At 41.4% G+C, this 21,377-nt stretch overlaps 1 protein-coding gene across 5 annotated transcripts; it reads right to left on the reverse strand.

The window, feature by feature from the left end:
* Positions 1-3,456: 3,456 nt before the first annotated feature.
* Positions 3,457-17,871, reverse strand: ZNF330 (zinc finger protein 330). Of its 5 annotated transcripts, none has more exons than XM_017820348.1 (10): positions 14,017-14,195; positions 13,549-13,677; positions 13,256-13,275; positions 13,068-13,138; positions 10,865-10,944; positions 9,427-9,553; positions 8,591-8,695; positions 6,068-6,114; positions 4,842-4,959; positions 3,457-4,186 (listed from the first exon to the last, which is right to left on the reverse strand). In XM_017820348.1, exons 1-10 carry the CDS (start codon positions 14,080-14,082, stop codon positions 3,909-3,911), a joined length of 1,041 nt encoding a protein of 346 aa, XP_017675837.1. In that variant the 5' UTR covers positions 14,083-14,195; the 3' UTR covers positions 3,457-3,908. The 5 variants fall into 5 exon arrangements, with proteins under 5 accessions (XP_017675837.1, XP_017675838.1, XP_017675839.1 ...); XM_017820349.1 differs by lacking the exon at positions 14,017-14,195 and adding an exon at positions 17,817-17,871 and having other exon boundaries at positions 3,639-4,186; XM_017820350.1 differs by lacking the exon at positions 14,017-14,195 and adding an exon at positions 17,749-17,769 and having other exon boundaries at positions 3,639-4,186.
* Positions 17,872-21,377: the final 3,506 nt, after the last annotated feature.

Genomic DNA, 21,377 nt, shown 5'->3' on the forward strand with positions numbered 1-21,377 from the left:
CTTTCAGTCTTGAGAGCACTTTCCAGTGGAACTGTTGAAATTTAGAACAAATACTTTTATGCTATGGGAGCACATTAACCTCATGTTAAACTTTGCTTCATCTTCCCCACTTCACCTTATGCTCATGTTGTGTTCTATAACACCTCCTGACATTTAAGATTAACTGTAGATATTAAAGATTATTGAATTGTTCCCACTTGAATAAATGGGAACTTTGCCATTGGTTCCTCTGCAAATAGGATCAGGACCTGGACAGATGCATGTAATGTCTTGTAAGACACGCTAATATCTTTCTTCCTGAACAAATAGGACTCCATGTACTTCTGAAGCTTGTCCTCCAGCTCCCTGTGACATGCCAGCAACTACTTTTTCACCTGTCCAGTACATTATAATGATCTTCCCATTAATTTTCTGGAAACAAAATCAGCAATGTGGGATTGACCAAAAGACTCTCAGTCACAGGTGCTAAATTATACCTGAGTACAAAGGAAAATGCATTAAATCCACAGGAGAACCCAATGAATTCATAATGAGCTGGTGCTGTCACCTTAATAAACAAATGCAAGAGAAGGCCTTACAGAGGTGGCCAGAGCTCTTGTTCTTGAGGATCTACAGGCACAATAAATGTTACTGTGATTTTGATTCAAGTTCTACTTAAGTTTTGTTTAAATGGTCATCACAGAGATGGTAAAAAAATGAAGTGTAAGACTTTATCTAGGTCTTGTTTTTCTGGAGTGCTACACGTAACCCGCAGGTGTTCCTAAATACGTTAGAACTATACTTCCTGCAGCTCAGAATTTCCTTGAATCAGGGACAGGATTTTCGAAGGAAACTTAAAATCTCAGGATTTTATTTCCCTTACTCCTGCCCCACCAGGAAGCATACTCTGCAGTACCGGAGTCTTAAAAACATGAAGTTATGCAGGGGTTTTTTGTGAGCCCAGGCACCACACCCCGCACTCCAGTGACTTTCATAGAAGCTTAGCAGTCACCTGGAAGTACTTGGTGGATTGTGGCAGTGTCTGAACTAGCTTGAGATCCTGTGAACTGTAAAATGTACATCACCAGTACCAGAGCATATCACCTTCGGATTTAGCAAGGGCTAAACCAGCTGCTGAATTCAGAGGAAGATGTAAGCTGAGCACTAACTTACATTTTCAGGTGTAGAGATGGCACACTGCCCTGTCAGTGCCCTACTGACATTCCTCCAAGACACTTCAAAGCAGACCAACAGCAATAAAGAAAAATGGAGCCAACAAGACTGAGTTTGTCCCTGACCTGTTTTTCAATGAAGCCAGAATACATGTTCATTTTCTGTTCCATCCTGTTCCTGCAATTTACCTTCAGATAACCAAAATTATGCACTTTCTCTGAAAACAAGCTCTGAGGGCCTATCCCCAACAGACCACGTGTTTAGCTATACTAAATAAGCAGAGAAAGTGCATCATATCCTGCCTGTCCTGCCACAAACTGACTCTGTTCGTAGAAAACACAGGCATGTTTGTCTGTTCTAGCCTGAATCCACTGGATTACTTTAAAGCAGCTTAAACTTGCTTGTTTTGACCCCCGGAAGGCCAGGCACTGCAGGTCTAATACCCAGGCCCCATTTCCAGACAGGCTGACAGCACAGGCATTTTTACTGGTATAAGCAGCAGCACAAAGAAAAAGTAAATAAATGTCCACTGAGCAGTGACCTTGCTAAATTACAGCAGGTAGCCTGAGCATCTGCTGCAGGCAGCACTTACAACGGGATCATAGGAACACACATTAGCTCTGGAGTATTGATCCTGCAAGGATCAGTGGAAGGACATTTCAATGAGAAAATGAATAATTCTTTGCTCTGATTAATGATGATTAATTCTGTTATGTCAGCAGCCTTTGGCACTGCCAGTGACAGCAGACTTCATAAGGGAAAAACCTAATTCAAGAGCCAAAAACCTTCAAGAAGAATTTTGTGCATTTTAAGAAATAATATTAATAAATTACACAGAAGCAGCTATAATGTTACATATATGCAGAAACACATACACTTTCCTCAGTTCTGTATAAGACTTTGTACTGATGTATAATTGTTTTGTATTTGGAACATCAGCCAGGATAAAAAACTGGCATTGTTGCTGGAATTGACCAGCCAGATGGACTCAACTTGGAAGTCTTTGGACCATATAAAGTTGAGCAGAAATTCTCTTGCAGGTGCCAATTTCACAAATAAGTGATCAGTGTTGAACTGGCAGGCATTCTGCTTCCCTCATTTCAAATTTGGTTATGCAAAAGACTAATCAAGACATCTATCAGGTACATCATTTAAGATGGCTCTTCGCTAACACATGAAATTGGGAGGGCCCTGGAGTTCCAATCTTTGAAGGGGATTTGGCTTTCAGACAGTGCATTAACTGATTTCCTCTCCAGTTCTGAAGGCATGTACTGACCAGTTGTGTTCCTTTCTCCCACAGACTTTTTTCCCTCAGGTGCCATATCCAAGTTGTGCTCTTTGTCAGTTTGTTTTTGTCTTGGATGCATTCCAGCTCTTGTCTTTCATGCGTTTGGTACAAGATGCATTTAGGAGGGAAATATTGATGCCAGGTTCTCCAACCCTGTTTTGTTAGGAAATGTTCATTTGGCAGTCCTAACATCACTAAAAATTATCATCATAGGGATATGCTCTGCCAACATATGACCTTTAGCTGTTAAGAAACAGTAGAGAAAGCACCACAAAAGCAGGTAATGCAATAATCAGTTCAGATATTTGACAGATAACAAGAAATGGCTCTCTTGCATTAAAGCATGGCATTTAGAAAGCTGGAGCAGCACTTTAGGTGGCTGCCCTGCTGTTGTGATCTGTCAGCTGTAAAGCATTCCCCTAAAGAAGGAAAATAAACTCCACGACTTAGATCTGTACATTGGTAATTAACACGTTGACTTTCAAACCAGAATCACTGCAAACACTACTGCAGGTGTCACCTCCTTGCTCAGATGTGTTGATCATTTGCCTTGTACCAGCACCCTTGCACAGAATAATATTTGGACCCAGCACTTTGAACCTCGCTGTGTTTTCTCACCTTATCAATTCATATACGGGGTTGTTTCCTATCTGATTTTATTCTGTGTGTGTTTCATATGCAAGGAAAAGAGCTGAAGGCTGGACACGGAAGAAAACAGTCTCTTTTTGATCTAATGAGAAACTGCCTTATAGATTTTTGTGGCAGAGAGGATACATGAACATTTTTATTGCCATAAAAGTTTTGATTATCTGGGGTGAACTTGTAATGACTGCATATAGCCCCACCAATTAATATCTAACACTAAAAATGCTGAAAGGCTGATGGGCAAGTACACAGAAAAATACATTAATCTGCCATACCTACATAAACAAGGAAGTTATTTTAGTGTCCATTCACACTTTGTACACAACCTGCTTTCCAACTATTCAAGGGAGATCAATATTTATGACAGTTCATTAGAGAATGCAGTTGACTTTTATTGTGCAGACCAAAAAAAAAACCGCAGTCACCAACCCACCACTGCATTAAAGTATGAAATCAGTTAACAAAATGATTGTAAAAAATAACTTAATCTCTGATGAGCAAATGGAAGCAAGTTCTACAGCTCTCCCACATTCCCATGTTGATACGAGAAAATGGCATTGAACCATTATACTCAGTAACTCAGGGACACAACCTTCTGCTGCTTAGGGGAATAGAAGTATTCTGATTTTTTCCCCCAGTCCCAGAACCATTGGTTCATATAAAAGAAAAGTCCCCCTTGGAGTTACAGCAGAAGTCCCACACTGTTAATTCTCTAACTTTGATATGTAAGTACCTGATAGAGCTATCCTACTGGCGTGTACACAACTCAGTGAAGCATCGCTTGGCTCCTTCCAAGTGTTTTTAGCTTGCCAGCATACTAGGCTTAATCTTCTGATTCCTCATAATGTGCATACCCACTAGCATAGGTCCTTCCTAAATTCAAATTGCTGAAGACATCCGTGGTCTCAGAATCTGAATCCTTCCCTCCCTCATCATTGTCATCTTCATCATCATCTTCTGCTTCGTATTCATCATATTCATCCTCACGGTCACCTGCATCTCCAGTCTTGCTGGAGGAGAGGTTTTTCCAGTAGGCATCATAACCAGAAGCTCCATCTGCATCTTCTCCTCCAGTCTGTCGGCCAAACTTCAAGGAGCGGGCTGCAGGCAGAGAAAAACCATCATGTTCCCACCCCTCAACAGCAATCCCCCGTTCCCTTTCTATCCCTTTTTTCACTACTTGAAGAGCGCACGATGTTAGGCAGTCTTTTTCTAAATCTGACATTTCCAGATTGAATCCTTACTCTAACAGAACCTTTCTGCTGCTGCACACGGAAGTGCAGCCAAGTGTGTATAAACAGGAACTGCCCCCCAAGTATGTCTTAGGTTTTTAGGATAATCCTTTGGTACTCTAGCCAAGAACACCTGCGACTGGACGTGTGCTTTGCAGACACAATGCATATGGTGATTTATTCAAGAGTGGTTGGGGTAGATTGTGTACATATCAAAACACATTTTGAAATTCACTAATCAGCTTCTTGTACATGAAATAAGGACTTAAGTGGAGATTTTTTTTTTTTTCATTTTTTTCCACAACTAAAATCTTAAACTAAACAAAAGCTTTCACTGTATTGGAATCATTAATGATTAAGAATGGGACTGTTCAATTCTATAATTCAGAAAGTTTTTCCCAAAACAAATGCAGCAAAGCTGTGCAAAACAATTAAAAGTAACCAGATTTTACTCAGTGTTCCTAGGCAGAAAAGTAGTCACCAATGGCACTTGTATGGCTTGTTAGCTAGAGAAGCTGGCTTACTTGACATGCTCAGATCCTTTGTCTGCTGAGTTTCATGGCCACATTTAGGGCAAGGAGGCTCTTTTCCTTTTTCCTGCTTGAAGACCTTACTTCGCACATGGTCGTCACAAAAACAAGCCTGTGGGTTGAAGGGAGAATAAAAAGGCTAAATGTTTTAATCATAGAAGCATATTCTTCAGCAAGAAGCAAGCAGAAAACCTGTTTTAACAGCAGCAGGGTTTTCTGGTTGGGATTAAAATGTAATGAGGTCTATCTGCAGTGGATGTGGGTCTGTGCACAGCACCACCACTCTGTGCTGAACGTAGTTCCACAGCTTCCTGGGGAAGAGGCTGCACAAAAGTGCCAAAAAACAAGCAGAGAAAGTAATGTACTCGAGGGCTGGATTGTAGTGCTGCCCACGAGGATCCTGGCAAACCTGGGTTTACACTGACAAGCCTAAATAAAACACAATGAGATATTTGCCAGAACATTATGCAGTGGCCTAAAGGCAAGAATTAGAGACGGAAAGTTCACATGTTGAACACCAGGATGCAGTGAAGATACCCAGAGAAAGGAACAATTTGGAATATGCCATCGATGCCATGGGAGAGTGCAGGGAAACATATGGAGGGGAAGAAGAGTAAGAGCAGGCAATGAACCAGCATCTGGAGAAATCTGGGCAATGCTGACGATGAAGCAGGTGGAACTTTTTGTACAAAATTATTTCTGAGTGTGTAAAACCATGAGCCTGATGTCAACAAGTTAGTCTGTTCACATGTAAAACTGGATTAGCTGTGGAGATTATTTCTGTTGGATCCAGGCTGCAGCAATTTCTGCTCAGATTGACCGTTAAACGTGACTGTTTAAAAAAAACAACAACTTTTTTAATTATTGTAGATCCACACTGTATCAAAACATATTACAAAGCTTTGGATTCTGTTCAAAGCCAAGGATTTGTTTTGTTGTTTTGTTTTTTTTTTTAAAGACCCAACATAGTACAGGCCCAATTTAAACTAAGAGGGCTGGACAAAGTGAAGATCACCTCAGCTGGCATAACGATGCACAACACTGGCTAGTGGTTAACAGGCAAGCACAGATTTTGCCCCCAGAGGTCTGCCCCCTAAAATATAATACAAAAATATTACATTTTTTTAATAATGGAGAGGAAGACATGACAAGACCTGATACCAGCCTTGGAGACCAAGAAGAATGAACCTAAAATCACAGCTACCCACAACTGTCTTTACCTTACAGCGCAGGCATGAATGCTGCCCAAGCCTGTTACAGGAAACACCTGTTGGAGAAAATCAATATGTCAAATTCAGTACTTGGAAACTGCAGACCTGTGATGTGTTTAAAACCTTGTAAAAGTATGTAATACCATTACTGAGGCATTTGTTTTTAATTCCCTGACATAACTGTACGTTGGCAATGTGAATCAGCCATTTTACCATATAGTACCCTTTTACTAGATTTTTTTTTTCAACCCTAAGCCTCATGGCATTAATGTAATCTGATACCAAAAAAAAAAAAACAACCTCAAGAGGGGAAAAAGTTTAATTATTTCTTGAGCTTCCAAACTTTTAAAAACAGAAGTTTCAGAAGAAATTTGGTATTAAGTGACCATCTTGCCTCTCCTTTTCTCACAACATCAAAAGAAGGAGTGCTAGCGACGTGAGAACACTTAAAGCTTGCAAACTTCCAAACCTAGAAATGTTAGGTTCCATATTTTCTGTCATATCATCTGGAAATGCAGTGGATTGCACACAAGTTCATATGAAAGTCTATCTGTGTTAAAGAACTGGACCTGGCACACAAGCTATAAGGAGCAGAATCAGTGCACAAAATCTAACTTGTCTTGAGCTTCAAATTGTTTTTTTACTCCACTAGAGGGAGTACAGTAAAGGCAAACACTCAGGAATTGGCAGAAACGTGAAGCTGGGTGAATAGTTACTCCTCAAGAAGCAGTAATATGTATTTTATCAGTCTCTGTGTGAGTATTTATTCCCTTTCACCTTGCTTTGCCCCTGTGACAGCGAAGTTTTTGAATAATAAATATCACGAGTTCTCCACATGAGCAGGACAGCCATGGGATTTAGAGCTCTGTCATGTGCTTAAAGATGGAAATGATAATGCATTTACATTTGTCATTTCTTGAGTATCTGCACTTTAAAAAACTTCTCTCAGATAGTGATGGGAAGTAACACTACCCTTTTCACAGCTAGAATGGATTTAGACTACAATTGCACGACCACATTTAAAGTTTCTGTATTCTGTAAAAGTACAGGTTTTATAATCTTGCTACCACACACTGATAAAAATCCTGTATCTTTTCCAAGTCAGTGCTGTGCCACAAAACATTGAACGCAGTGAAAAAAACCTCAAAAAAACTTTTGCCCTATTCAGGGTGTGATCACATCTGTGAATTAAAAGCTTCCAACAATCATTGAAAAAACATTCTTGTGGAACAGCTGTTGCTGCTTCAACATTGCTATGCAGGAAGGTATTCAGGCAGAATACATCAAGGGAAGCTAAGGAAGGCTCAGAGAACAGCTGGCTGGGAACAAAAGGATGGGAGATGAAAAAGAGATAAGAGATTTCTACAGACAGCAACTAGAACATTGAAATCAACAAACATTCTAAACCAGGAGAGATAAATTAGGACAAGAGATTGGTCAGTTCTAAAGAAAATAGTCTTAAGATAAAGAGCACCTTGAATTTCTACAATAATGATTGAAAAAAACTTTATAGTTAAAATACAGGCAAACAAGTTTTAGAAAGGACAAACAAATGTCTCATGAGATAAACTAAATAGTCATTCATGGTGGATAGAGAAGAAATACTTCTACAAAAATTTAGTTATTTCAAACATGCATAGTCTTGGCTTGTTGGTATTTTATTTTGTGGGTTTTTTTTTTTAACTTCCCTTGAAATTTCCCTGTTTGAGCCAGAATGAGCAGTGAGTGAGCAAAGTCAGGCATTGCCATCATGTCCTCTTATAAACACCAGTTTCAGTTTTGTCCACACAATTAATCAAAGTTCAAAAGGACATAAAGTCTTCAGCTACCTGTTCTTTACCCATAAGAGTGGACATGTATCAACACTTGATACATTACTGATACACGTCTACTGGTCAATGAGGAAATGAAAACTGAAATCATGCTCTGGACTATTTTTGTCACTTCCTTCTGTGTTCACCGTGTCTCCCTGAATCAGAGGATGGCTCCTGACTGAGTCATGGCCTTCCTCAGGACTTCAACAGCTGCCAACTCTTCATCAACACACAGGCCTTCCACAGCAACGTGGGAAAGTTTAGCCAGTCTAACAGAGGTGGCATTGTTCAGGGTAGCTGTTTTCCACGAGGAACAGGTATCTAGAAATAGCTCATCACATGGTCAGAAGAGTGGAAGACAGCTCCTCCTGCCTGCAGAGCTTTGTGGAGTAAAAAAGCAGCATCAGCAGCTCCAGCTGTTTTGCTGCAGTCCTGGCCACTGCCAACACTCCAACTTTGAAGACTGCTGGCTCCTGCAAAGGCAGCTTCCCATGGGAGGCCTGTAAGAGCCTGGCAGGAAAACAACTGCCATGTATACTCTGGCATGGAGGAAGGTCAGAGACAAAAGTTCCAGTCTGGATAACTGAATACCAAGAGCTGGCACATACGAAAAAGGCAAAAGCTGGGAAAGGTGATAACAGAGTATTCTGGAGCACAGAGGAAGCAAGTGGAGACCCTGCTTAGCTGTGGTGAAAGGGACTATGAATAACTAACTTACATTTAAATGTCTCTGCTTCCAGAACTTGGCAGCTGGCTTGATGTTCAAACTGATCGTCTTCACAGAGGAAATCATGGCAAAAAGAGCAGGCGAATATTCTGCCTCCTGAAAGATTTATCAAGGCAAAATAATCAGCAATGGGCACAGGCATCAAGTTCTGCTCTGCAAACAGTTTAGGCAGTAATTCTGACGGAAGACCAGGTCTCCCTGGCCTCACTAATGCTTCAACAAAGTCCTAAATTAGGCACTGCCATCCATTTTTACACTGACAAATACCTTGTTTCCTACAATACAAGACAGCATAAATATAAAAAGAGTATTACTTCTAGTACTTTTCTTTAATTCAACTATAGCATTAAGTATTTTCCTTAAACCAGATCATATTCTCATCCAGTCTCCTTCCCTCCCACCCCCTTAGCTCTGATATGAGCTTGGAATAAACACTTTAAAGGATTCCACAAATCGAGACCAGGATGGTTTGCTAAGCAATTTGGAATCCAAATACCTGTGCTAGTGCAGAAGAACAGAGTGGGAATGGCAGAAGACTCTGTTGGCAATTTGATGCAGTGCTTAATTATGCAAATAATTAGGCTGATAGAACCACTATACTTTAGATGACACAATCATCCCTGACTTGAGCACTGTATGTTCTTGAGCAGGTTGTTTAGTTTCCCCACTGCATAATGTCTATTTTTAAAACAGGGAGAATCCTTGCTTTGAACAAACTTACGTGCAAGGACTAATCAGTGAGGAATAAAAACACTGTTAAGAATAAAGGTGTAGTATCCTAAGCAACACAATTTACATTTTCTTATTTTTACACGTGAGCAACCTACCATGGTCCCAGACACTTCTTTCACACTCAATACATTCTGCATCTGCGAGAGGGCAGATACACGCGTGTGTGCTGAGACACTTCCTCCCGTGACACACCCAAGCTTCACAGAAATCACAGATTGCACCCTGCAATTACAGAAAGATTATCACCTCTGGACTTCTGCAATACCTAGAGAGACACTCTGACTCCTCAGTCCTCAATGTGTCCTCGTATCCCTTCTCTCAGTGGGTTCATTTCGGTTGACTGGGAGAGTATTGAACCGCATCTGTATTCCTATCAAGCTGCTCCTCAGTTCATCTTGTTTGTTATTCATTTCTGCAGGACTAAATATGATGCACAATAACTTGCTTTTCCCCTTTTTCTGTCTTTTACATTTATTTTCTTAAATTGGGTGCATGAAAATTTTGTCCTCCAGTTGAAACCTGAGATCCACAAAGGATAACAGTGTTTTAGCAAAAATGGAATTTCAAAAAAGACATGAAAAATGCCAATAGTTTCTTACAGCTGAAGTCACTCATTCAAATTTTAAACCATGCTATATTAGAGCACATCCCTGCAGAGAGCAAAGATCAAATAACTCATTAGAAGTAAGTTAGACTCTTTAACTTTCATTTTGATTAAATTACAAGATCTTCACATCAGCTGTCCTTAAATGCAGCATTTAAGAAGCCTCCTCAGCCCATATGTAACTACCATGTGCATTACATGCACACAAAACTAAGAAAACAATGTGAAGGCAAATTAATTGTTGAGGCATTCACTACTGCATGAGTGAATGCATGGGATGAGTTCAAGAACATCAGAATGTAAAGGCAAGCTGTGTTACTGAGAAAAGCTGATTGTCAACTGGAGGTGGAAACAGGACAGAGGTTTAGTCCACACAGTGCTTATACTAGAGGCTGTCACATGTCAAACCTTGCTTTCCAGAATGTCCTTCTTAGAACAAAAATTCAAAGGTCTGAAGCTATGATTATCTCCTTTAAGAGCCCAAATGAGGGTTTATGTTAAGTAAAATTCCTCCCTAACACTATGGAACAGATTCCTCTCTGTGATACAGATGATCTCTGCAATACTAAGACAACAGCAACAAAAGTCTGCAGGTCTTTGCAGAATGATCCTGGATTGTAATAAAGACTGAGAATTGGATATGGGGCATGTAAGCTCCAATGCTGTTCATGCATGTGCTTAAGAGCCTGCCACCAAGACAGATTCACTAGCATCCAGGATGTGTTGGAGCTTGCAGGAGCTGAATCTAAAAATGCAAAATTTGGGTTTTCAGTATAAGGGAAAAATCAGTTTCTTATAGTAAAACAAGGGGGAAAAAAAACTTGGCACGGTACATGCTACCATTCCATAAAGCTGTTCTATCTTCTTTCAGAAAGATTTGCACAAAATAACCTCATACTGCTAAAAAGGCTTTAATTTTGTATACATACCACCATAGCTAGTCCAGTACCGTACACACCAGCGTGTTTTATGACACAGTCTGAAGACTTCATCATGCATTTGGTTTTTCCTGTTTAAAATAAAAAGGCAAGCAACCATAAGAAAACTATAGAAAAAAACAGTAGAATGCATGTTCATATAAGAACAGCACTTCACTAAATACCTGAGCCTAACTGTAAATCTAGGTAAAAATAATGCAAATAAAGATGTCTGAATTATTGCTGCATCCTGCAACCCACTTTCACATCTCCCTTAGGTTAAATTATTGTCTCTTTTCAGCCCAAACCTCTTGCCCCTGTACTGAAATAAAAAGGCAATGTGTTGGTTTTGCTCTATGTTTTGAGGCACTGGCAAAAAAGTCAAATGTCAAAACAAACCAAAGAACAAAACTAAGGTCAAAGTCAAGTCATGATATCTTAAAAACCTGTATTTAAAACTGCTGCTGGTTCTGTCCCATCATAAAAGCAGCACATGCTGTGTGCAAGGCACAAGAAAAAAAAAACGTGTTTAATTACTTGCAAGTACTTGGATACTTGGTTTTTTCGGTCATTGGTTGTTTTGTTGGGTTTTTTTTCTTTTTAAAAAAACATAGATTAGTTTCTAGAAAAAATAATTCACTTTAAATACAGAGGACAGGAGAAAAAGCCACAGACTGCACCTAAAAGTCATTCTGACACAAGCAAGCAGCAAGGGTGACAATTTTCCCCTAGTCCTTGTCTCTGACATAAATAGCTCTACCAGAAAGATCCACACTCTGTCTGCAGTTATACAAGCAAAAAGATCTTGTAGTCAGCTCAGGCTACTGCAGTGGAGTTTTATCACTGATTCAAGTTGTGCTGCCACGGACCCCTTTGGTGTGTCTGTTATTGCCTGCTTAGAGAAACCAACAGCAAGGTGCTCCCTGCCCACCCACTCAGGCCTGAAAAACCAAATTCTACTCTGAAAATATTTAAATCCCAGTATGCAGAGTTTTGTATCACACCAAAAGTCAGTTACCAAAGGGCCCTTGGAGGGTGAGGAAGTACCAGTGGTTGGCTGAGCTAGGCAATGAGGGGTGAGGGGGCATTACTCAGTCTGGAGCACTGTAGTACAGCTACCTTGCTCCCATCCCTCAGGGACTTCTCTAAGAAAGGTGCTGTTGGTTTTTAGTGTCTGTCCCCAGTGCTTGATCAAGCATGAAACAGCTCTGGTGGTCTTTGTTTGGAAAACCCTTGGACTCAATATAATTTTATGGTTGTTGATAGGAATGCTTTTCCTCTAGAAACATACTCCAGATTAAAATAAACTCAACACACAGGAGTCAACTTCATATGTGTATCATAAGACAGAGAGCATGTTTTTAGTACTTCACTGCATGATGACAGAAGGAAGACTTATGAAGGATGACACACTGCCAGTGCACACTAACAGCCTGGCTCCCAGGAACGCTCAGAATCTGCAGGTCACAACAAAGGCACTGGAAGCTGCAGATGTCAGCAGCTCTGAGAGTCAAACAACAAAACAGCCAAATTGCTTAATGACAAATTGAAAATCTGCAAGGATGTGTTGGAACAGTGAAACAACAAAATTCACCTCTAAGAAATGAATATCGACATCTCCTGCAAGCAAGCAGCTGTTTGAAAACAAAGGGCATCTTAGTCTGATTCAGAGCAGAGCTCCATCACTAGGAGTCCTTTTCTTCTAATTTCAAAGCATCAGCCCTCTAGCCCATATAAATAAAATAAGCAGTATACCACATTACAACCCCATGCAAGATGAATAATGTACTGTTGCTTTAATTGATATTGAACTGACTAGAAATTATATAATCCCTAAAAAAGCAGTATTTATTGGTGACTTGCCAGCAGTCAGAGCATTCCTAGTTTTGCTACCATTACCAAACAATAGTCCACATGGTAAATGTAGGGAAACAGTCAGATATTCTCAAAGCCAAAAGGCAGTGAGACAAATTCTTCCAAAGATCAAATGCTGAAGACAAGCCCAGACTTGCAAACCTCTGGAGGTCAGAGGCACACACATTAGTGCATGACCAAACAAGGTCACTTCTCAAGGAGGGTATTCACAGCAGATTTAAAAGAACCTGCTCCACAAACCACAAAGGTACTTCTAGACAAAGGTACTCTAACAAAGGTACTGAGAGTTTAACACCACAAACAGGACTGAGGACAGTTTTCATTCATTAATTCTACTCACCACATTGTGCACAAATGGGTAATTTCTGAACAGAGTTACAGAAGTAGCAAAAAGCTCTGTTCTTCTGTCGTCTAGGCACATGGAGAAGGAACCAAAAGAAAAAGAAAGCAAGCATTAAAAAAGACCCATGAAATGTTTGAAACCAATTAATATTAAAGTACTGGTTTTAGAAGGGGAAAAATTCTTACCTTTGGCACTTATCACATTCCTAAAAAGAAGAAATAAAACACTGGTAATTATTTTCATTTTAGGTAAAATATATAAAATTTGCAGACACCCACAGGGACTCTGAATTCTTATGATTAGGATCCAAACTTTCTATTCAATATTATACATCTAATGCAAATGTAAGCTTAAATATAAAGGAGGAACAGTAGGAATAATGACATTCTTATGGCATTAAATACATTTATGTATTATCACCGGTTTAACATGATTTCAAATAACATATTTTAATATAAAATACTTTAGGTTATATTACCATTGAAGCATTACAAGGATGTTTGGCCAAATCTATGTTGGCTCTTGAAGCCCTTATCTGCTTTTCACGTTCTCGACGGTTCTCAGCTTTCTTACGAGCACCAGTCTTCTTTTTAGGCATATTCACTATCTGTGGGGGGGAAAATAGGTATGTAATGAATGCACACAGAATTATGTATGTAAGTACATGGATACACATGACACATCCACTAAAACTGCATCTTGGAGTTCACAGGTTAACTGGGCTTCATTCATTTCCTTTTCTGAAAGTTTCTTTTCAAAGGCAGAAGGGGCCAGTCCATGAGGAAGAGCCATGTGATGAACCATAAAGAATCTTGTGATCTGAAAAAGACTGTGCTGTCCTCAACTTTGTGTCGAACTATCTTTGAAGTGTTCTGTCTTGGAAAAAAAAGGAAACCACTGTTTGTGGGCTTGTTTGTGATAGGCCTCTGGTTTTGGTTTGACTTGCCTGTTTAATAAGGAAAATATTCAGCTCATTTCCTCTTTCACATCTTATTCTCAGTAACTGCTTCATTCAGTTAAAAAGCATTCTTCAGGTAAGCAAAAAGTGGTGCACTGCAAAAACGAAAATTTCACACTTCATGAAGGCTGAGAAAACAAAATGTCATTATACAGATTTAAGAGCTATGACAAAGGGATGTTTGTACTGCTTATTTATCATTCTAGCATATTGGCAATAATGAAGAGATGAGCATGCATTGCTTTGAAGACATCACTGTTTTCCAAAAAGGATTTACACTAAGTTAGTTCCATTTGGTTCCATTCTAACATTCTAGGAGGGAACCAGCGCAACACAGTGGTGAGACCATCAGGCAAACAATCAGACCACTGGTCTCTTGCCATGTCCACAATGAACTGTGCAGTACTCACATATGTTTAGTTTACTTTGTGTTTATAATAAATTAGGCAAGGATTATCCTGACTCCATGAAATGGACAACTGAGAGATTCAAGGTGTGGCCTGATGTAAGAATTTCTCTCGTCATCACAGGCACTTCCTTGAGCTCCATCTTTATCATCCCCTTATTTCTGATGATGTAACTGTTCTTGGTGTCCTGTTCTAAAACAGATACAGGTTAAAAACAAAACTAAAAACAAACCAACAAGCACCACCAAGGCCCAGATTAGCACAATCTGATGGTGGAAGACGGTCAAAAGGGGCAGCAGTTTACTTAGCAAGCATGGGAATGAGAAAGCAGCTAAGGATGAGGTGATGATCACTGACAAAAACTTGCCTGTTCTAAAAAAATACTCTCAATTCTATGAACCAACTTCTTTGTATTGCAGCTACCAAATCACACTTCCTTGCAGACAATAGGATGGCTGGATCTTTCCAGGTGTTTAGCTCTTCTTTTGGTACCTCACCAGTGCTTCTGTTTTGAAAATCTGGCCTCTCCAGCAAGCTGCCCCAACACATATTGCACTTGTACAACTAACCCACAGTTCTTTTAGCTACAAGTACACCTACCAGTGGTCCTTGCTCTGCCTCTGATTTCTAAATCTGCAGAAAAACACCTTCAGACAATTGGTAATTGAGACTCAAGTGTCATCTTAACATCTCAATCTCCACTTAAGGAGTTTGAAGAAAATCACTGCAGGCTTGGAGCTTGGCAAAAACTGGCCCACATGATGAGACAGCTCTGCCAAGGCAACTTCTGCTGATTCCAGTAGGGTCTGTGGGTGGATATCAGGGCCACTGGCTTAAGGAAGTGAGAGGTACCTGCTCTCCTCCTCATCCCTAACTCCAAGCAGACATGCATGCTACCATCTGTAAGGATAGTTTCAGCCCCAACAGGCAGCCAGTTCTAGCATCTTAAACTTGGAAGAAAAATGTTCAAAAGGTCTTATAAAATAAACCGAAGAATCCTAACTTTCCTGAACACAGAAATATATTGTCCTGACCAAATACTAAAATTTGGGTTTGATAGCACACATAAATCAGTTTTCTCACCCTGCAGCATTTTGCACCGTATTTAAATTGTATTAGTGTCATATTTTGTAGTCAAAATTATACTGCTGTGCTGCCTGCTGGCAACTGTCATCATTCTAGAGCGTGACATTTCAGTCCAATATGAGGCTGCACACGAATTTTCAGACAACTCAAATGCTGATTTAACAACAGAATCTAATGGTTAGTATTTATACCTTGACTTCTTCCCATTACCTCATAATCCAAAGCACCAAAGTGACAAACTGTTTTCATGAAAAGCACTGCCTCAGTGACTACTGAGGACACAGGTTATTAGAAACCTTCTAGGTGGCAGTTTTTAGGAAGTTGCACTAAACTAAGTAACAACAGAACTGCAACATCAGGTCCTTTTAACAAAGCTATGGAGTCAATCCAGGCTTTCAGACACCATCCAGTAACAACAACATCCTATAGATCAACACTCTTATCACTCTTTTCCTCTGAGCTTCCACTTAAGATTTGTTTGTTGTCTTTGCCCTGGGTTCAAATTTTTTAGGAAACTTACCTTCTTTTAAATTCTGGATTAGAGCTTAATAGTGTTATGGTTCCAGAAATTATGACAGCATAACCTTTGTTTACATGCAATTCCTTTCAAATCAGAGTATTGTCTCTTTTGAAACCACTAATTAGTACTTAAATGCCTCTGCTGTATGTTCTACCTCCACTTTTGACACGCCTTTGCCAAATGCTCGGGCAGCAAAGACCCGGTGGAATCTGCTGGCTTTCCCATGCTCCCCTGAAGGGTGCATGGGAGAGAAAAGTGCATCTGGAAGACCTAAAACAACAGGTTATAGGTCCACGTCTGGTTCCCTCCTCAGCCCCAGAGGGTACAGCCACACTGCCCCATGGAGTGTGGGAGCCCCTGAAATGGGAAGGGTGTTTTCTCCATTTGAAGTTTCCTACTTGGGAGCAAAATGCTGGGCCACAGCAGCAGCTGCAGCAGTGAGTGTGGTTCTCCAGCTTAAGGGCTGATGCTGTGGCACAAGAAAGCGCAGAGTTCGGATATCAGAAGTGGTGTCAGGGAAGGTTTAGGTTGGGTATCAGAAAAAGTTTCTTCCTGCAGAGGATGGATATGTGCTGTAACAGGCTTCCCAGGGAAGTGGTCACAGCTCCAAGCCTGACAGAGTTCAAGAAGCATTTGGATGATACTCTCAGGTGCATGGTGTGAATCTTGGGGATGGTCCTGTGCAGGGCCAGGTATCAGGAGGCTGTGTATGAGGTGAGCAGCAGCTCAAAGCAAAAGCCCTAATATGTCTTATGTGAGTACTTGGGTCTGCAGCACCATGTTCCATCCTGTAAATTTTCAGCTCATGTGCTGCATTATTTGCTGAGGTAAACACAGGCAAAGACCACAAGCAGAACTCCCACCATAGCTCCAAAGACTGTCTGTGTATTTTAACTGATGGCTGTGCTGTGTAAGATACATTAACAACACCTGGTCTCCAAGTTCTGCTGGAGTCACACCATGCCTGTGCCTTCTTATCCTTGCGGAGGTCCCAAAGATACACACTGACTGCACCAGCAGATTTCTGGATCTCCTGTGCTGAGCAGGACATTGCCTTGTGTTGTATTATCTTGTGGTATAGGAATCACAACATGAAGAGCTGAAACAAGCAATTCATTGGTGGGGCAGGGGAGCTGGCGGGTTACCCTTGTCATCCCACAACACCAACACCCAAAAGAGGCTTTCTGTATTCCAAGCATTCTTATACTTGACCATCAAATACTTTCTACCTCACACATATTCAAAATCTGTTCTACCACTCATACAAAAATTACAGCGTTAAAAAAAAAAAATAAAAATCCGCATTAGCAGTAGTTCATAAGAATTGTCCTGGCACTGTGATTTGCCGTGACTTCATCTTTTGGAAGCAAAGCGGCTACAAACTGCACCGTGGGACCGCAGCGCCCGGGGACTGCCGCGCTGGTCAGCGCCCAGGGCTGGGGGGGCTTCCTCAGGCACCTCTCCGGCACATTCCCCGCTCGGGAGCGGCACCTAGTCCCGCCGGGAGCCCGGCGAGCCCTGCCACGGCATCACGCTGCCAACCTGGATGGCCGCGCTCCGTGCTTGCAGGGACCTGGACACGGGGAAGCCAGGCACCGCTTCGCTCGCTAGGGCAGGGAAGCCGCGGGGGACGGGGACCCTCAGCGCCCCCAGCCCACCCCCGATCGTTCCTAGCCCTCCCTCCCACTTCCCGCTCCCCTCTCCCACCTCCCTGTCGCCGTTCCCGGCTCCCTTTCCCCGTTCCCAGCTCCCTCTTCCCCGTTCCCCGCTCCCACCTGACTCCGGCGGCCGTGCGGAAGCCGGAAGCGCCGGCTCTCCGCGGTGCGCTGCCCGCCCGGCCCGCGCCGCCCGGCGCGAACGTTCCGGGGGCGGCCGCGGGGGCCGCGCCTGAGGGAAGCCGGGGAGGGAAACAAGAATCCCAGGATAGGGATCCTGCCCGTTCCCTGCACGGGATCGCAGTGCGCCCGCGAGGTGGGAGCCGGGAAATATGGCAGGTGTTCGCGCTGCAGGGAAAGGTGTTGCCAGAGTTTTGGAGGGAGGCATCATAAAACAGGAGTAGTTGGCACCTGCGTCTTGCGTGCTATGAAGCACTTGGTGTTATAATGAGAACTGCACTGGGCTGCACTTTCATGTTCTTCGATTAAAAAAGGGACACCTTCCACTAGACGAGGTTGCTCAGAGAACCATCCAACTTGGCCTTGAACACTTCCAAGGACAGCTCTGCAGGGCAGCCTGTGCCAGGGCCTCACCACCCCCACAATGAGAGTGTCCTCCTTGTGTCTAATCTAAACCTCTCATCTTTTGCTTTAAAACCATTCCCCCCTTGTCCCATCACTATGTGCCCATGTAAAGAGCCACTTTCCCGCTTTTTTAAGAGCCCTCTTTATGTACTTAAAGGCTGTGGTGAGGTCTCTCCAGAGCCTTCTCCAGGCTGAGCAATCCAAATTCCAACCAACTCCAATATAATCTCTCTACTCACTTAAAACATGCCATTGGTTTCACTGTGGTTCGGAAATCATTGAAAAAGCTGTTACAAGCTGTTTGTATGGATGTTCCTGCTCAGTGGCTGTTCCATCCTCGAGTTTTGTTTGCTTTTGTGTCAATTTGCCACCACAACTTTCGCTTGACGGAGACCAAATTTAGGACATAATAATTGCAACAATTAGTTGTGATTGTAATTGGCACCTGAAAAGTTGTCACTGAAATATTTCATCAGTGGCTCCGTTTTTGAAATGAAGTATTGATTAATCTTAATGGTAGGAATACAACGTAGTTTAAAAATGGAAATAATGCCCTTGCTATAAAAGACCCCTGTACACAGCTCTGTCTGGCCTGAGGTTATACAAGTCACTGGCATAGATGGATATTGTCTAGAAAACCCTTTGTGAAAATCATTAGAAGGTGTATTGTATAGGTATTCAATTGAAGATGAGTGCATAGATCACATTCCAGTGTATTTCACAGTCTTTTGCCTAGGAAGGGTTTGATACATATTTCATGCAAATAAGTCCTGGGGCACTGTTTTGTGTGCTTTGATCATCCATTCCCTCGGGTGGGGTGATTGTGTTGCTTCACGTTGCACTTGGTCATGCATTTCTTACTGAAAATTGGCTACTGGTTATGGAATGTGATTTTGGCTTAGTGGAAGAGGCAGGTATTCACTGGCCACCATCACTTTTCCAGGAAGACTCTTCTAATTTTTGTGAGGCCTGAGTTTTATCTCCCACAACAAATTGTTTGCTTGTCACGCTTTTCCTTGAAGATGTAATCTTCACACCAGGTTACTGGGATGCCCAGAAAACAGCATTATTATTTAGAGACAAAAAAGTCATGATAATCACTTAACTGAACATTTCTTCTTCCTGAGAAAGGGTGTGGAAAAGTAATTTTTAATTATTGTCAATAGCCATGGCCACATGCTATTTACCTAACAGCCTAAGTAGGAAATATGATCTTTTGTGAGATGTCAGTGCTTTTATTCGTGTAATTCTCCCTTTTCTTAATGAAGGCCATTAATCATCAATATTCTTTTATTCTGGTTGTTACCATTCTAATCTGTTTTAGGCAGCCATAAATGCAAGAACATGATGAGGATAAATGATATAGCATTAGAAGAAATACAAACAGAAAGTTTTAATCTATTTTAGAATAATTATCCTAGTCAGCTAATCTCCTTTCATGAGTGAAGGAAGCTGTTGAAGAAAGGACTCAAACAGAATCAGAGAGTCACAGCATGCTCTGAGTTGGAAGGGATCCACAATACATACAGAGATGTGATGATTTTGTTCTCATTTGATTGGGCATTTTTTACGTAAAGTCATGAATGAAGAAGGAGAAATCTAGAAAAACCCCAAGGAGACAGGTGGACATCAAGATTTTTATCGTAGTTTTACTTTATCCTGTGAAACTGTATCTGCCTCGAATATGTTCCAGAAACCACCCTCTAGATGGCAGGAGTTTGTCACTTCACTCGTGAACAGTAAACCGTCCTTTTTTCAGAACCAGCAAAGTGGCCTAGGGCTGTGAATACAAGTGAATAAAAAAAGTAAATTAGATGAGAATAGCCAATTTAGAGCTTACAGAATTTCTATTAGCAACACTGGACTAGTCTCTGGGGAATTGCTGCAGATCTGTTGTTGCAAAGCTACATGCAGAAAATAGTGAGAGGCAGCCTCATTTTTAGAGGTGTTTTCAGTGACTTTTGTGAGAGAAGCAGTGGATGGGCAGTGAGTGTGCCTCTGAACTGTTGTCATTCCATATCACCTTACGGAGAATCAGAACTGTCATGTCTTTGCTTAATGGCCACTGTCTTGCTGGGATAACAGGACAAATCTCTGTGAGGGCCTCCCTACACTGCCTGACAAAGGTATTTGTTTAGTCAAGAGCTTTCATGACAGCACATATGTTGGAGGCCATCTTAACCCCAAGCTGTGCTACCTGCAGAGCAAAAGCTGAGAGAAAGTCCCTTTTGTAAACTAAATGATGCCAGTGACAGCAGAGCTGTCTTGGCTGGTATTCATGTACCAAAGGCATGCAGCAGCATGGAGTATTTTCCACTTGTTTCACTCTGCTACATCACCCTGCACCTCAGAAAGTTAGTTTCACCTGTACAAAGGGCTAAAGAATGCTAATAAATCAGAATCCCTCAAAAATAAGTGGCTGTCCAGGGTACAGAGCAATGAAATTTTGGGCACTGCCTTTCTACCTCGCTCTCTTTTCGTTCACATTTCGGAGTCATGTGGCAAGGCAGAGCAGTAGCACTATGGACAACATACTGCTGCTAGTCAGATACATATGTTTAAGGCAATAAATTCACATTTCAAATTGGAATAATTCAGCAAAGAGAAGTTTGGGAACAGTTGTCTGAGGGAAGGTGGGATTGCTTTTTCCAGTGGCAAAGCTGAGTGGTACCCTTGCAACATGGTGTATCAGCTCACGTGGACCCTGATCAGCTTCAGAGCTGCACTGCTCAGTTTTTCCTCTGCTCACCTCATAGAAATTCTTCCTGTGCTGTGAGGGCACATTTCAGGGATGGACACTTATTTATTTCTTCAGCTACTCAAGTAATAACAAAGGATTCATGCCATCTCATTTCTACTGAAAATTATTGAGATCAGAAAGGAAAATCAGGAAATTAGGTGTGTGCACAGCCTCTATCAGAATGGCAATGTTCTGGGAGAGATAAGACCTTCATATGCAGTGACACTGGACTGTGCTGGATGGCAATGAAATATTTTCACTGCCTTTAATTTTGATATCTCAGTCCCTTTAAAGATACAAGAAAGCATGTTAACTATCATCTTGAAATAAATACTGACCTGAGTTGTTGTCATTTA

Source organism: Lepidothrix coronata, unplaced genomic scaffold (assembly GCF_001604755.1).
Source record: "Lepidothrix coronata isolate B3197 unplaced genomic scaffold, Lepidothrix_coronata-1.0 Scaffold82, whole genome shotgun sequence".
Taxonomy (NCBI): Eukaryota; Metazoa; Chordata; class Aves; order Passeriformes; family Pipridae; genus Lepidothrix; species Lepidothrix coronata.

What these genes read in the sequence shown, in the direction of transcription:
- ZNF330 (XM_017820348.1), bottom strand. Translation starts at nt 14,082, where the DNA reads ATGAAGCAGTTACTGAGAATAAGATGTGAAAGAGGAAATGAGCTGAAT. An exon ending in GAATGTGATAAGTGCCAAAG is followed by an intron (nt 13,139 to 13,255) that starts GTAAGAATTTTT and finishes CCATGTGCCTAG; the next exon opens with ACGACAGAAGAACAGAGCTT. An exon ending in ACCCATTTGTGCACAATGTG is followed by an intron (nt 10,945 to 13,067) that starts GTGAGTAGAATT and finishes TATTTTAAACAG; the next exon opens with GAAAAACCAAATGCATGATG.